This window comes from Cyprinus carpio, chromosome A5 (genome assembly GCF_018340385.1).
Source record: "Cyprinus carpio isolate SPL01 chromosome A5, ASM1834038v1, whole genome shotgun sequence".
Lineage (NCBI taxonomy): Eukaryota > Metazoa > Chordata > Actinopteri > Cypriniformes > Cyprinidae > Cyprinus > Cyprinus carpio.
In genome coordinates, this window is record NC_056576.1 from 33,071,213 (window position 1) to 33,086,436 (window position 15,224).

Here is a 15,224-nt window from a genome sequence, read left to right on the forward strand (position 1 = left end):
AAGCAGATGTTTTGTAAGTTGCTTTGCATAAAAGTGTCAGCTAAATGACTAAATGTAAATGTAAATGTGTATTATATTTATTCAAGTTATTATATGTTGATCAAAACAGGAATAACATGCACTGATGAATTGCTGAATAAGACCAGGATGTATTAAAAAAAATCAAAAAGTCAATTTGATTCCATGTTGTACATTCTTAAAAAAGATGGTTCTTTAAAGGTCTTTACATGTAGTAACAGTTCTATTTCATGCTAGAATAGTTCTTTGTGTTAGAGTTTAGGGTTCTTTATTCCCGCCCTTTTTTTTTTCAAATCTGTAACTGTCAAAACATCACGTGACACTGAAACTGCCACGTTTACGTTTTAAATACGTTTTATATTTATGCTTTGATTTGAAAGAAAACAGCACATCCTGTGTCGCGGCTGACACAGAAGTGTGTACGCTGCCTGCGTACAGCTCAGATTCGCCGAAATGGCACTACACTGATGTGGGGTGATACAGAGGATTGTTGAGTAAAGTCGTTATTTTTGTTTTATTCGCATACAAAAAGTATTCTTGTCGCTTCATGATGTTACAGTTGAGCCACTGATGGCAGATGGAATATTCTGACGATGTTTTTCATACCTTTCATGGACCTTGACACTGTTATTTACTTGGCAGTCTATGGGACAGTCACAAGCCTCCCTGTTTTCATCCAAAATATCTTAAATTGTGTTCCGAAGAAGAACGAAGCTTATACGGGTTTGGAACGACATGGGGGTAAGTGATTAATAAAAAAAATTATAAATTCATTTTGGGGTGGAGTATCCCTTTAATAGAGGCGACACTCTAAAAAAAAGATGGCTCATTACTGATTGTCTGGAGCTCAGCCATCCATCTATACAGATTGTCAACACAGACTCAACCAGTATGATTTCTTTCTTAAAATGTCTATAATTTTTAACTGTCAAATTGTAACTAGTTTCCTAGCAATCATGTCTTTTTCTCTTTTTAGTTTAACAGAACATGTAAGTGTGAGCAGCTCTGTTCAGTTAAGGATACTTCTCTCCTCTTCACCACTAAGTAAGCAACAAAAATATTAAATTTATGGTCCATATTGTTAGATTTTTAAAAATGTATTACTTGGGTTTATGCATAAACATACCCAGCCACAGCTATCCCATGATTTTATATATATTTTTTTCCTTTTAACATTGTGAACCGCTCACATATTACTTTGGCTTTCATAAACAACTGTTTTTACATAAACCAATGGAAGGAGACACATTGTAACTCTAAACTCAATTGTGTATTTCAGAAGCATCACATCCCACAACCTCATCAACTGTAGAGAGAAACTGCCACTCAATCACACCAAAATACACATAATGATGGACTTAAAGGCATCATTGAGGATTGTGAAAATACAGTATTTCACTGTAACTTGGTCTTCAATACATTTTCTGTTTCTATTTTGTTTAACTTCTTTAAGTATTTATTCATGTTCAGTGTCAACTGTCATTTATTAATGTGCTCTTCTAATAACTGTTGTCATTTTTCCTATAATTTCACATTATAAAAAAAAAGTACCTAACTGACACAACATGCTGTTGTTGTGGTTGTTTTTATATAAAACTCTAATAGAGGCTACACGATATTATAAAACTAGGCAGATAGAGTGATAAAAAAACAATATTAATAAATAATACAAATAATATTAATAATACAAATATACAGTCACACTTTATTTTAAGGTCCAGTTCTCACTATTAACTAACTATTAACTACAAATTTTGCCTCAACAAACGCATAATTACTGCTTATTAAAATAGTTAGCAAGGTAGTTGTTAAGTTTAGGTTTTGGATTAAGGATGTAGAATTTGGTCATGCTAAATAATACATTAATATGTGCTTTATAAGTACTAATATACAGCCAATATGCATGCTAATAAGTAACTAGTAAATAGTGAGAATTGATTCCAATACTAAAGTGTTACCAAATATGATAATAATAATAATAAAAATAAACTATAATTAAAAAGGTTATTTAGATAACACCATTAAAGGGATAGTTCACCCAGAAATAAAAATTTGATGGTTATCTGCTTACCCCTGGGGCATCCAAGATGTAGGTGACTTTGTTTCTTCAGTAGAACACAAATTATGATTTTTAGCTTCAGCTGTTGCAGTCTCTCAGTCGTACAATGCATGGCAATGGTAACAGAATCTATGAGAGTAAGAAAAACATGCACAGACAAATCCAAATTAAACGGCTCGTGACGATACTTTGATGTGTAAAGACACAAAACTATCGGTCTGTGCAAGAAATTGAAAAGTATTTATATCGTTTTTTTACCTCTGATTCACGGAGTGTCCAAACTGTTAGAACTCTCCTGAGCACATTCTCAGTGAGGCGTCTTCTTCTTGCTTTATGGCGGATCGCAGACTTATAAGTGCATTACCGCCACCTATCTCTCAAGTGGACCATTAACACTCTATCTTCAATCTCAATTAGGAGTGTCAATGGTCCGCTTGAGAGATAGGTGGCGGTAATGCACTTATAAGTCTGCGATCCACCATAAAGAAAGAAGAAGAAGAATTCAAGTATATTTGTATAGCGCTTTTTACAATACAGATCGTTGCAAAGCAACTTGACAGAAAATTAAGTTTCTACAATATTTAGTAGTAGATTGGAAAGAAGAATGCCTCACGCGCTTGCTGCTCTGAAGCGCGTTCACAAGAGTTCTAACAGTTTGGACATTGCGTGAATCAGAGGTAAAAAAAACTATGTAAATACTGTTTCTTGCACAGACCGATCATTTTGTGTCTTTACACATTAAAGTATCGTCACGAGCCGTTTAATTTGGATTTGTCTGTGCATGTTTTTCTTACTCTCATAGATTCTGTTACCATTGCCATGCATTGTACGACTGAGAGACTGCAACAGCTGAAGCTAAAAATCATAATTTGTGTTCTACTGAAGAAACAAAGTCACCTACATCTTGGATGCCCCGGGGGTCAGCAGATAAACATCAAATTTTCAATTTTGGGTGAACTATCCCTTTAAGGTCCTATTTTGATTTTTGGGTGAACTATTCTTTTTAGGTAATGTATTGATGATTTGGAGAATTTAGAGTGATATGGTTGTTTTTTTATGTCTAAGTTGAGTGAAAAAAAGATGGAGAAAAAAGGATCTATTTAGCACCAAAAAGGTTCCTGCTACTGTTATAAGCTGAAGAACACTTTTCTGTGTACAGAAGGTCACACTACAACTGATATATATTAAAACTCTTTTAAAAAGGCATGAAACAATGAGACCTCTTAATGCTGAAGGCATGAGTGTGTTGCTAAAGACAAGACATGTTAGCAGAAGACTAATGATGTACCTGGTTCCAGCTACAGCTCCATCGTTTTTCCCTAATGGCTCGTCCAGCTCCACTCCACACCACTCGCCCTTGGCAAAGTCAGTCTCTCCCACATAACGCACTACTCCTGTTTTAGTTCCGCCAACCTGAGGAGAGAGCGCAGAGGAGGTCATAGTGATAACATGGACACATGGTTTATTGTGATAACAGTATAATGAAACACTCAACTGAAAAAGGCAAAAACAAATGTAAACAATTATTATTTTACTATTCTAATAAATTACATACCATATGAGAATTATATTAAATTATATATTTTTCTATTTATTTTACATTACTTGCATAAAAAATAACTACAATTGAATATATTTCTCGTTCAACTTTCAACTCATGATGATACTCTTAAAATGGCCAAATATACTGTATTAATCACTAATGAATGTATGTCTCAAAAAATTTACGTCTAGGAAAATAGAGCTGGTGCCACTGAACGTCAGCAGTGCAGCGTAGTGTAGTAAAATCTGCCAGTTGGTGCTGAGATATAACTGGGAATGACTGTTGTGCTGGTTGAACTGGCCTACATTCATCAACCCAGCACTGGGGAAAAAAGGAGGTCACAGTCTATTCATTAGTGATGGCACAACTACTATACATAAGAAAGCATATTGTGTCCTTTAGAAACAAAGAAGTGTATACACATTCTGTGTGCTTCAGAAGCATGCATTCATGTTACTTACTTCATATTGCATAAAACATCTCCCTCTTTCATATACACACAATCACAATTGCCACAACAAAAGAGTGTAAGAAAAGTCTCTGGTTCCAAGCAAGTCACATTCAAAGCTTTTCTGATAAATTATGCAGAACATACAGAAATGTAAACCAAGTAAGACTCTCATGGTAAAAGGGTTTCAAAGTCACAATCTGAGATTTGCTGACCTTTCTCCTTAAAATTGTTTGTTTGAAAGGAATTGAGTGATTATTATATATGACTTGGACATTTACTGACAGTTTTTGTGACATAAACCCATTTGAATTCTTATTTGCTTTGCTCAGAAACAGAAAAGCCTGTTTGACATAAGTAATAGATCCTGTTAAATTTAGATTGAGAGTATAAAGACTAAAAATCATGGTTTAATATTGCAGTATTTGAATTAATAAACTATTCTGACCAAACAATACACTACACAAAAATTGGAAATCTCGTAATCTCATGTGCAACTGATCCAAAAATGGCCAATATGTGATCCTTTCAGCAGTAAATAAACCCTCTCTAAAACGCTATGATCCTTTGAATGCATCAAAATGCATTTGTTTTATGATGTTCTGTTTTTGTCAATCATTCAACTTCACAATTTAAGATTTTAGTAACATTTAACTTTGCATTATTTCCTAAAATGAACAAAGAAGAAGAATTCAAATGTGCCTGGTATAGAACCTTGGGGCACATTTTTACAAAGAAATCGTTTTTACTCTTCTTTATCAACCAGCCTTACACTTAAATGGTTTCTAGCAATGCTTAGTCATATGACACCGCAAAACAGAACACGAAAAAGCAGGAAACCATCCATCCTTTAGCTCAATTCCACATCTGAGAGCCATTATCTAATGACTGCAATAACTAAAGGAATAGCAACAGATAAATCAAAGAATTATTGAAAGTCATACCCTCTTGGTTAGGGATTAAAAGAATGTCTACTATGAATTGCTTTGAAATATAACTGCACACATCTACAATCTTACCTCCCAGCCAAAGACATACACAGACCGTTTTTCATGAGAGTCTGAGGTTTAGCCCTTACCAGAGAGTGTGAAGGAGGAGATATGTAAACAGTGGACCATAAATGCATAAACACATGCTTACATGTGTCCCCTACAGTCATGTCAACATTTACGTTTTAATCTGACTCTACTCAAATGGAATGAAAAGCCAAACTGCTTATTTGCAGCTGCTGTCAGTTACGAACAGCCTAGTCTCAGCTCAGAAAGCACATCCCACGTACCGCCCACAGTCTGTCCACTGACTGTCTGGTGCATATTGAAGAAAAGAATTGCAAATGTTGAATGAAATTCTTCAGATCCAATTTGTTTGTCTGACCTCTAAGCACCACTGGAGGTCAGTTTCTAATCTGCCCACCTGGAAACTAAAGTTCTACATACATTTTAACCATTTTCTATAGCGCTGTTTATACAACTAATTGCAGAGACTACTATGTCATTATTTGAACATTTCCCTCCACCGCTATCATTCCATTATTATAGTGTGACTGACTTCAGATTTATCTGCCCCTAAATGACATGCAAAAACAAATTGTTGGTTATACAGTCTCATCCTAAGTGGGAGGTTCTTGGCCATAAGCTGCAGTGTGGAGAACTTGGACAACATTGTATGCCAATAATTAAAAGCCTAGCTCTGTAAAACCTTTACGAAAAAGAAGTGTGCCTAATAATTAAATGTGCACTTGTACTTCAAATATTAAAAGTATATTTAAAAAACTGTACTTGCAAATAATAATAACAAAATAGTACTTAAATCTACTTTAAGAGAGTTCACTCTCAGGACTAATTTTTATTTTTTTAATTATATTTAAAAAGTGCAACTTGTAATAAAGTCAAGTTCAAGGTTTTATTTTAAAGTACATTTTAAATAATTGTTTTAAAAATATTTTGTTGTGCTGTAAAAATAAGTACACTTCTAACATACAAAAGCAAAGTCTTTGATTATAATTTTAACAGTACACTGCGTTCCAAATTATTATACAAGTGACATATCAATAGACAGAAACTTTCCTTAATAAATCTTTATCTGACCAAGATCTTCTGTGCTCACAAATCTTTTGACAGTGCAATAATTTCTATTTGCTTTTCGCAAAATATTGTTTGTTTTGATGCCTTTTGCAAGACATTGCATTGTTTCATACTTTTCATCTTCATAAAGATCTTTCTTCCTCATCATTTTTCATGAGAACCTTGACTTGCTTAATAATGTGGAACAACCTCATCAAGTAGGGTTTCCATTTACCTAAGAAGACCTGGCAAACTATTGACCAAACCTGTCTGAGATTGATACCAGTTATCTAAAAAAAAGATGTGAAAAACAACACAAACAAAAATCTCTTTTAAAAGACTCTTTATTATACCGAAATCCTATTGATATGTCACTTGCATAATAATTTGGAATGCAGTGTAGTGTTATTTGATATTACATTTATAGTTAATATATTTTTAATCTGCTAAATTGCAAGTTTATCATTACAAATGTGTAATTGCAAATGTATTTAAATACATAAAACACAAGTTTCAAAAGAGAAAAGAGATGACATTGAAGTTTAGGTTTACCATAAATGCTTGTCAGTACAGTTGGCAGCTTACATTAACCATATTTCAAAGACAACAGAGGTTATTGTGAAATTACAAATGAAGATGTACTTAAGATGCCCTTCAGAGGTTAAAAAAGCTCTCTAAAGTTTGGCTAATTGGATTGAATATAAATTTAAACTTTAACATTTAATTTAATTGTAAATAACATGCCAGTGTTCAAAAACTTATTCTTTAAAGTGTATAATTACTGAAAATGTACTCTTGGTCTTTGGTCTCTAAAAAGTATTCATGTAAATGTAATCGGAATCAGAACCAGAACAATGAACTAACTTACAGTTTCCTTACTTACATGACAGCCCTACAAATCTGCATTTATTCATGTCAAAGGCAAAATTCCTTTTTTCCTGCTGTCAGTTTGTTGTCAATCTTCTAAAAAACAGAGATCAAATGGCCTCAACAAAAGTTTAAAACTGAAGTAGAGGCATTAATGTTTTCATAGGTTCATCAGGTCGTGTTCTAAGCACTGTGAGACATTCTGCTCCAGAGACATCTGTGCTTTGGCATTAGAAAGGAGAGCATCCGGAAGAGAATATCTTCAGACAGACGCATCACATCCCCCTGCCAGTGAGCGAGTCTGTGTGTGTGCATCTGACGTGGCAGATGAGCCATAGTACGCTCCAGTGTGGATAAAGTGATAATACAAACATTCCTGAGGGAACGTTCCAGATGTGCAATATTTGCTTTATCATGTCATCTCACTGCTGTTTTTTTCATGTAGGAATGGTTGGCATCCCAAACCAAAACAGCAGCAATTTACGAGGATAAAAACATACCAAACACACGTTTGGCAAAACCTTCCAAGTCACTTAAGAACAATATGGTTTTGAGCTTCTACTTCTAACAGTCCTTCTGGGTGAGAGAAGATCTATAAATTCAGTAAAATACATGAGCACAGCACAGAGATGAGCAGTGAAGAGTGGAGAAAGCTGACTCAGACAGTCTCTGCTCTTAATATCTCTCATTCGCTATGCTGCAGATCCACAATCGTTCAGCATAAGCCTCAACTTGGCAGTGACTTGATCCACCTTCCAGTTCCTTTGACGGACTGTCTGAGCTGACTGAGGCACATTCAGAAGTCTGCTCACTAACACCAGAGTGAAGAACCCCTCTACATCATGCTAAATTCGATAGATAGATAGATAGATAGATAGATAGATAGATAGATAGATAGATAGATAGATAGATAGATAGATAGATAGATAGATAGATAGATAGATAGATAGATATTCAATTACAAGGTGTAATCTCTGAATAAAAAGTAACAAAGTCTAGGTGATATAACTAATGACAGCGCAGGGTGGGTGCTTTGTTCAGTTCATTGGTTGTTGACTGATTGAAGACAAATCTTATTGAGAGATTTCTTTCATTTTGGATTGCGGTGGTTTTTGTAGAAGGGGGTATTTGGAGAGATCAGGGATACATCAACAGAAAGAATTACAATTTTGATTCAAAATAACAAAATCCAAAATATATAATAATATACATGGATAAATCATTCACAATAGGATTTACAAAATAGATTCACAGGTGCCAAATAATTTTAAGGCACCAAAATAGGCACCACATAATTTTTTTAATTGCAAAATAAGAATGAACTTGAATGAACATTTTACATTTTTAAAACAAAGAAATATTTTGCAACCTATGAACTCTTAGCTCCTTCCATTTTTTTGTGCCATTTAGTTCACATGGACTAGACACTGCACATGCCAACAGTGTTTTTTGTGTAGCACTATTTTTGCGATTACATGGTCACAAGTATTCTTACAAGTCATGTTTTCTCTGAGTTTCTTTCTTGAAATGATTCTTTCCAGTAAAGAAATCCATTTCCCCTGCTATTTCTCAGCCTGCTTTGGAACAAAAGTCACAAAAACAGTTTCTGTGTTTGACAATCATACTCAAGTCATGCAAGCTCATTGAATTCAAGAAGCTGCCTTTCTGCACTTTTACTCCTCACATAACAAATTTCTAAATAATATAGTGTAAATTTATGTTTGTCACTTGCAAATTAAAATATTTGATCGCAAATCATATGAATTATATGCAAAAGCTTATTTTTTTTATTTTTTTTTATTATTATTGAAAATGGTGCATCTAGAGCCTAAAGCTTTGGAATGATTTTGATCACATGTAGAGGAAGTTGAGTGTTTTGTGTTCTGCCCTGCTGCAGGAGCTACGAGGTGAAAGTGCTACAAGGCAATGTCACGGTGGTCTGCCGAATCCTGGTCCTTGGCTCATATATTGCTGATACATGAGCATCGTTTTCACACATGTGCATGTGGAAGTCTTGGGAGAGCAAACAATGGAAAAGCACTGAATTTGAGAAGTCCTTCATGCACTACAGCTCAGTCATGGTAATAAGATACCAGTCATGGGGGAAACAACAGGGAACTGCCATCTTACTAATGCAGTTACGTTAAACTGCAAGCTGGAATACCACTAAACAGATATGTGCACGTCAAAATTATATATAAAATCTATATGTCATACAACATGCTAAACATTTTTGTGCACAGTACTACAGGATCATCTGAAAGGATTTGAGTTCACCTACTGGAATATACTACTGTAGATTAAATTCAACTGAAGCTCTATCGGCAGCATCTGTGGTGGATGTTTGATCGTTACAGGCAATAACTTTGACTCGTCGCTCTGCTCAATAAAAATGCAGTAAATTAGCCCTAGAGGTGCAGTGGTGATTTGTGTTAAAAAATAATAATAATAATAATAATTTTTAGAAACTGTGTGTCTGTGTCTATGTGTGTCTAAGTGGGTTTCATCCCCTGCGTTCATCACTAAACAAACCAATCAGGTGTCAGTCAGGATTGAAGCAGACAGTCAAGTAGAAAGCTGAGATCAATGGCTGATGGTTTATGGAGCAGTATAATCCCATCTGATTAAGAATATTGACTGCCTAAAAAGCTTTAGGACTGCGCTATACTAAATGGAAAGCAATCTGACCCACAGCCAATCAACTGTATAGTGAAGCAGACAGCTGTTGAGCAGCATCTATTTTCTAACATGAGGAATCTAACACAAGGAAAGCCACACAATAGTCTTTCACAGCCAGATAGCCAGATAGACTTTTAAGGACAGGCTAATCTGAAATCAATGATTTCACAATAATATACCAGCATGCAAATGGTGTTAAAACGGTACTGTAGCTCTGTCTGCAAAAGGTTGTAGAGAAAACACAGAGAGGTTGAAACTAGCTACACATCACCAAATACTAACAAGATGGAGTATTTCCACAACCATGAAATCCTACACATAGCTCCAGTCTCCAGTCAAATTTGAATCACTGAATATATAAAAACCCTTCAAATTCAATTTATTTATTTATTTTTAACAGATTTTACTTACAAAACCTATTTCATGAACTGAAGGGCATGTAAGTAATTTACAGGCTTCAACATCCATGCCAGTGTTGTCATTAGATTGGACTGAGCACAGATTTGCAAGTTGGACAATAAAAATGCAACCCACAGAGGAAACAAGAGTTATCCTATGGCAGTACATTATGCATCAGCACACAACTTGTACTGTTCCACATTAAAACTCACTGGGTTGGAAACAGTCAGTGGATCTATTAAAAAGGCCAGGAACTTCTGCACGTAAAGGCGTATTGGATTTTTCATTCAAAGGCCACAACTTTTACTAAATTGAATGAGTTTGATTTGATTTATTTTAAGAATTGGATTTTAATTTATTGCATGAATTTGGTTATATATATATATATATATATATATATATATATATATAAATGACATGCACCCAATATATTTTTTTTTTATATATATTTTTTTTTTTTTTTACAGAATTTAACCTGTTTTTGGTGTATGTCTTCAAACTACTGTAAATGGTTAATCACAATACACCTACAGCCTGTTCGTACCCTAAGACAGTCTTTTGTTTTAAGTGTGCAGTCACTTTCAGACATAATTAATCAAGATACCTTTTCTAAGACTGTTATTGTATTGAATATTGTTGTGGTTGCAGAAATACAACAGTTCAATAAACTTCAAATTAACATTGAGAAATTAACTTCTCAAAATTAATCTTGAAAAACAAATTTGAGGATCAGAATGAATTACAACAATTTTATCAGAGATTAACTACAGACATACAGACAGAGCACTTTAACCCAAAGCACTTGAAGTCCCAAGTCAGTTTATTTGGCAGCCATATTTACAAACACCTCTGGGCAGCTACTTCGGGCATGCAAGGCTAACTCCTATCGACTTAAATGGGTAAATACTGAAATCTCAAAAACTGCTTGAAAATGCAGTTTTATATTTTTATAGTATGTTTCTCTAGGTCAGTTTATAAAGTTTTTTGCACCAAAAAAAGATCCAATATATGTAAACATTATTTTCCATCCAGTTGAGATGCGAAAGGGGCATTACCACTAACAGTAACTTACGTAAACACCCACTGCTGTGATTAGTTAACTTCAACCCACTGTATCCGCAGCCTATTTACAGCATGTCATATGTTTTGATACTCAAGATGGCAAGCGCTGTCATAAAGATGTATATGTTTGAGCCAGAGTCAGTTTCCGAGGCATAAGAAATTGAAACAACGTAAACACAACGATTACAACAGTCTGTGGTAAATGCTTTTGTTTTTAATTTTCGGTATAGAGTTTTAAAATTACTAATATTACTTGAATTTACAGTGGTCCAGCAAATGCACATGTGCAGTTAAAAACACACACAAAGATTTAGTCATTGCATCGCCGCAGCTGCTGAAAGAAGCTTTGGTTGCCACAGAAACAGTCAGTGTTCTGAGAAGCACACTTGGGACTGCACATGCACACTGGCTGGACCAACCTGAAATATAAGCTTTTTAACATAGCATTTAGCATTTAGCATAAGAAACATGTTCATGAAAGATTTCATGCTGATTTGAAATATGTTATTTAAATGAGAGTGTAGTGAGCAGTTTTTGATGACTGTACCAATTGGCGACTGGCTGTTCTATTTAGAAGGCGGGACTTATTCCACCGTATTACGTTTTGCAGTTTCTCCCATTTATAGTAATATGAGTGATACATATACACACACACACACACACAGTTATACTATTATCCTCACTGAGGAAAAACTTCAACACTCACCAGCACTCGATCTCCAACCTTAAGGTCCTTTTCTCCCCCTTTCTTCACAGATCCACTGTCAGACATATTGGATCCTGACTCGTTGCCGGTTTTGACGGAGCTGTTGAGCATGCCTTCTCTGAGCGGCATGACCACACGCTGGCCGGATGCTCCCGCACCTCCCTGCAGCTGTGCGTTCTGCTGCTGCTCATCGCTCCCGTCTCCGATGGGTTGCCGCGTGAGCTTGGAAGGCCTGGTGAAGATGCCCTGCAAAGCCTGGCACTCAAAGTAACGCACCCCATTGACGGAGCCGTCATTTTTTCCAACCAGGTCATTCAGCACCACTCCAGCCCACTGTCCCGGGGAAAACTGGGTCTCTCCAAGATAGGCGATGACTCCTGGTTTGACTCCATTCACCCATACACGTTCACCGACCACAAAGTCCCCAGCCACCTCATCACCCACCTCAGAGGCTTTGGAGCTGGACTTGTCTGAGGCGTTGCTAGAGGGGGTGGGAGTCATCTGCTTGTAGGGGACACCTGAGGATAGAAAAAGATTCGGTAGTAGATTATGGAAGGAATATTCCAGGTTCAACACAACAAAGCTTCACCAACATAACTTGTTGTACATTGTCAGTTAAGAAAGAACTGCCTCAGAGTTTGTTAAAACAAATAAAAATTGTGTGGCAACGGACTTACAATGGAGGTCGATGGGGCAAGGCATTCTGGAGGGTTCTATATCGCTCAGACAATTTGAAGTATTACTATTCATGCAAAAATGTGTGTTATTTGAGATGTGGTCTAAACAGCCCTTTAGTGGTGGGACTGCTGCTGTAGGTGGATGAACCTCTAATTATGCAATACCAATGTAATTACTGTGGGTGGAGTTTGCTCCATATAAACAGTACATTGCATTTTTTGTATCCTTGTGTGTATCATGTTTCTCTATCTACAGTTTATTGGATATGCAGTATTCCTAAAATAGTGCATATGTTTTTACAAAATGAGGCACGAGTGGAAATGATTTTCTGTGGTAAATGACAGTATGTCACAGATGCAGGAATGTTTAAGAAACTGGTAGACTTTCAGATGTGTACGGTATTTAATCATAAGTCAGTCATTACAGCAAACATTCTGTTTACTCATCTAGCATGACTGGTCACCATCACAGGATGTTGTGTCCCTACCAAGCGTTTTATCTAGTTTAGGCAGAAAGCTAATTTTTTTGTTTCTGAAAGAAGTCTCTTAAAGAAGACTGCATTTATTTGATTAACAATACAGTGAAACAGTAATATTGTGAAATACTATTACAATTTAAAAGAACTGTTTTCTAATTTAATATATTTTAAAATGTAATTTATTGCTGTGATGGCAAAGCTGAATTTTCAGCATCATTACTCCAGTTTTCAGTGCCACATGATCGTTCAGAAATCATTCTAAATGCTGCTATGATGCATGTTTCCACTATGACATTTTTTCAGGAATCTCTGATTTGATTAATATAAAATTCAAAAGAACAGCATTTATTTTAAAACATAAATCTTTTGTAACACCGTAAATGTCTTTATTGTAATTTTAGATCATTTTAATGCTTCCTTACTGATTAAACATCTTAATTTCTTTTAAATAGTTGAGTTAAAAATCTTTTGAACAGTAGTGTATATAATAACTGTGTACAATAAAAGTAAAACATGTCGTGGAAAATGATTTTGACATCTGATGATACCATTACTTTCCATACTTTCCATAATCCCTGTCATACAAAGTTGGGTGAAAATATTACACTTTAATGTCAACATGATTCACATTTCACAATGTATTTATTTCTGATGTGACATTTCAGAAGGAAAAATGATATTTACTTGAGACTGGATACGCTGATGTTATTGAATAGATACTAAAGAATAATAAATCAATGATAAATTCATAAAAGTAACATGAGGGACACTGAAAAACATCCATTTTAATAATTTACAGCGTTCTCTGTATTTCACAGCATTTGTTGTCAACACTTGCTACACAGCTCATTTGATGCATGGCATCAGAGAAGGCTGAGCAGCACTCTAATTTATGAACGAATCTGGGTCAGTGGGATTTGCAGTATGAACCTGGGTGTTTTACACATGTGGTGCTTTTGACACATGCCCCTTACCAGGATACAGCGATGATGTGTGAGCCACGGCTCATTAAGCATTTGTTCAGTCAGTCTTTCATACCTCAGTGTATGTGTGGGGGGTTATTGGTGCTGGGGGGAGGGGGGTGATGACTGCTTTTGTTTCTCAATTGCTCCAACATGTTATTGAACTGATAAACATAGTAGTAAAAGATATCTGTTAGAAAGAAAATTCAGGGCTCCTTATCAGTCAAAAAATATTCTGATTTGACTCGCTGTTGTTTAGAAATGGCGCATAATAATGCTGGGCACACAGTGCTTCCTAAGAGCTGACAAACTGTCTACATAGAGAATTTTGGACGTTATTCAAATATTATTTAGGTGCTGGGTGTATAGTTATTGATTTTTGGTGGTTATTTGTATATTATTTAGGTCAGAAGTCTACCACACAACTATTATTGTTAAATACTCTATTTTTATACTTGCAGGTCAAGCTAGCATCGATGTTTAAGCACACATTTACTATTTATGTGCTCATGCATTAAATACTCTATTTTTAAAAACAAAATCGTTTTAATCGCGATTTTTAAAAATATTTAAATATACAATAGTAATATCTTCACGTTTCCATATTATTTATTTAGGGTGCCAAATTCTATATTATGGAGGGCAATAGTTGTTTTTTATTAGTCTTGATGAGGTAAAGCATTTCCATCTTCTTTTTATTCAGTTTTTTTTTCAAACGAGCTCATTTCCAAGAATGGATTTTTTTGGGAAGAAAATTGTCAAATAGCCCTACATAATACAAAAAAAACAAGAAACTTTCTGGTATGTAAGTTATTATATAGGTATGTTATATGTTAACAGGAAATCTGCAGTTTTTTTGTAAAATGTATTATGTACTCTATTTTTATTTTAATGTATGTATTTCTTATTTTGTATATCATAATATTTTTTATTAGTCATATATACGAGCACAAACTTTTTTGGGCATTTTTACAAATCGTATGTAATTTGTAACCAGAAAAATGTATGTACAATTATGTAGTTGTCGTTCATTTGTTTTTTAAAAAAATGCATTTTAAATCGCAGACCAGAAAAATCTAATTGTCAAGGTCGTCAAGGTCGTGGCGTCTCTTCAAAAGTGGCGATTCCAATGGATTAATTTTTAAATCTCTTTATGAAACGCATGAAGCATAAAAGTTTTAATGAAATGGTATTAAATGGGGGGGGGGGTGAACGAAAGTTTTATTGGTTTGGAACAACATGAAGATGAATAAGTGATGATA

General features: G+C 35.0%; 1 protein-coding gene across 4 annotated transcripts in view; it reads right to left on the reverse strand.

The window, feature by feature from the left end:
• Positions 1 to 15,224, reverse strand: part of LOC109087823 (CAP-Gly domain-containing linker protein 2-like) — a 36,812-nt gene that overhangs the window by 13,353 nt on the left and 8,235 nt on the right. For all 4 annotated transcript variants that reach the window (XM_042756942.1, XM_042756943.1, XM_042756944.1 and 1 more), the window contains exons 3-4: positions 11,845 to 12,362; positions 3,366 to 3,490 (exon numbers count right to left, since the gene is read on the reverse strand). In XM_042756942.1, the coding sequence (XP_042612876.1) occupies positions 3,366 to 3,490; positions 11,845 to 12,362 (643 nt within the window). The remainder of the gene's footprint in view (positions 1 to 3,365; positions 3,491 to 11,844; positions 12,363 to 15,224) is intronic.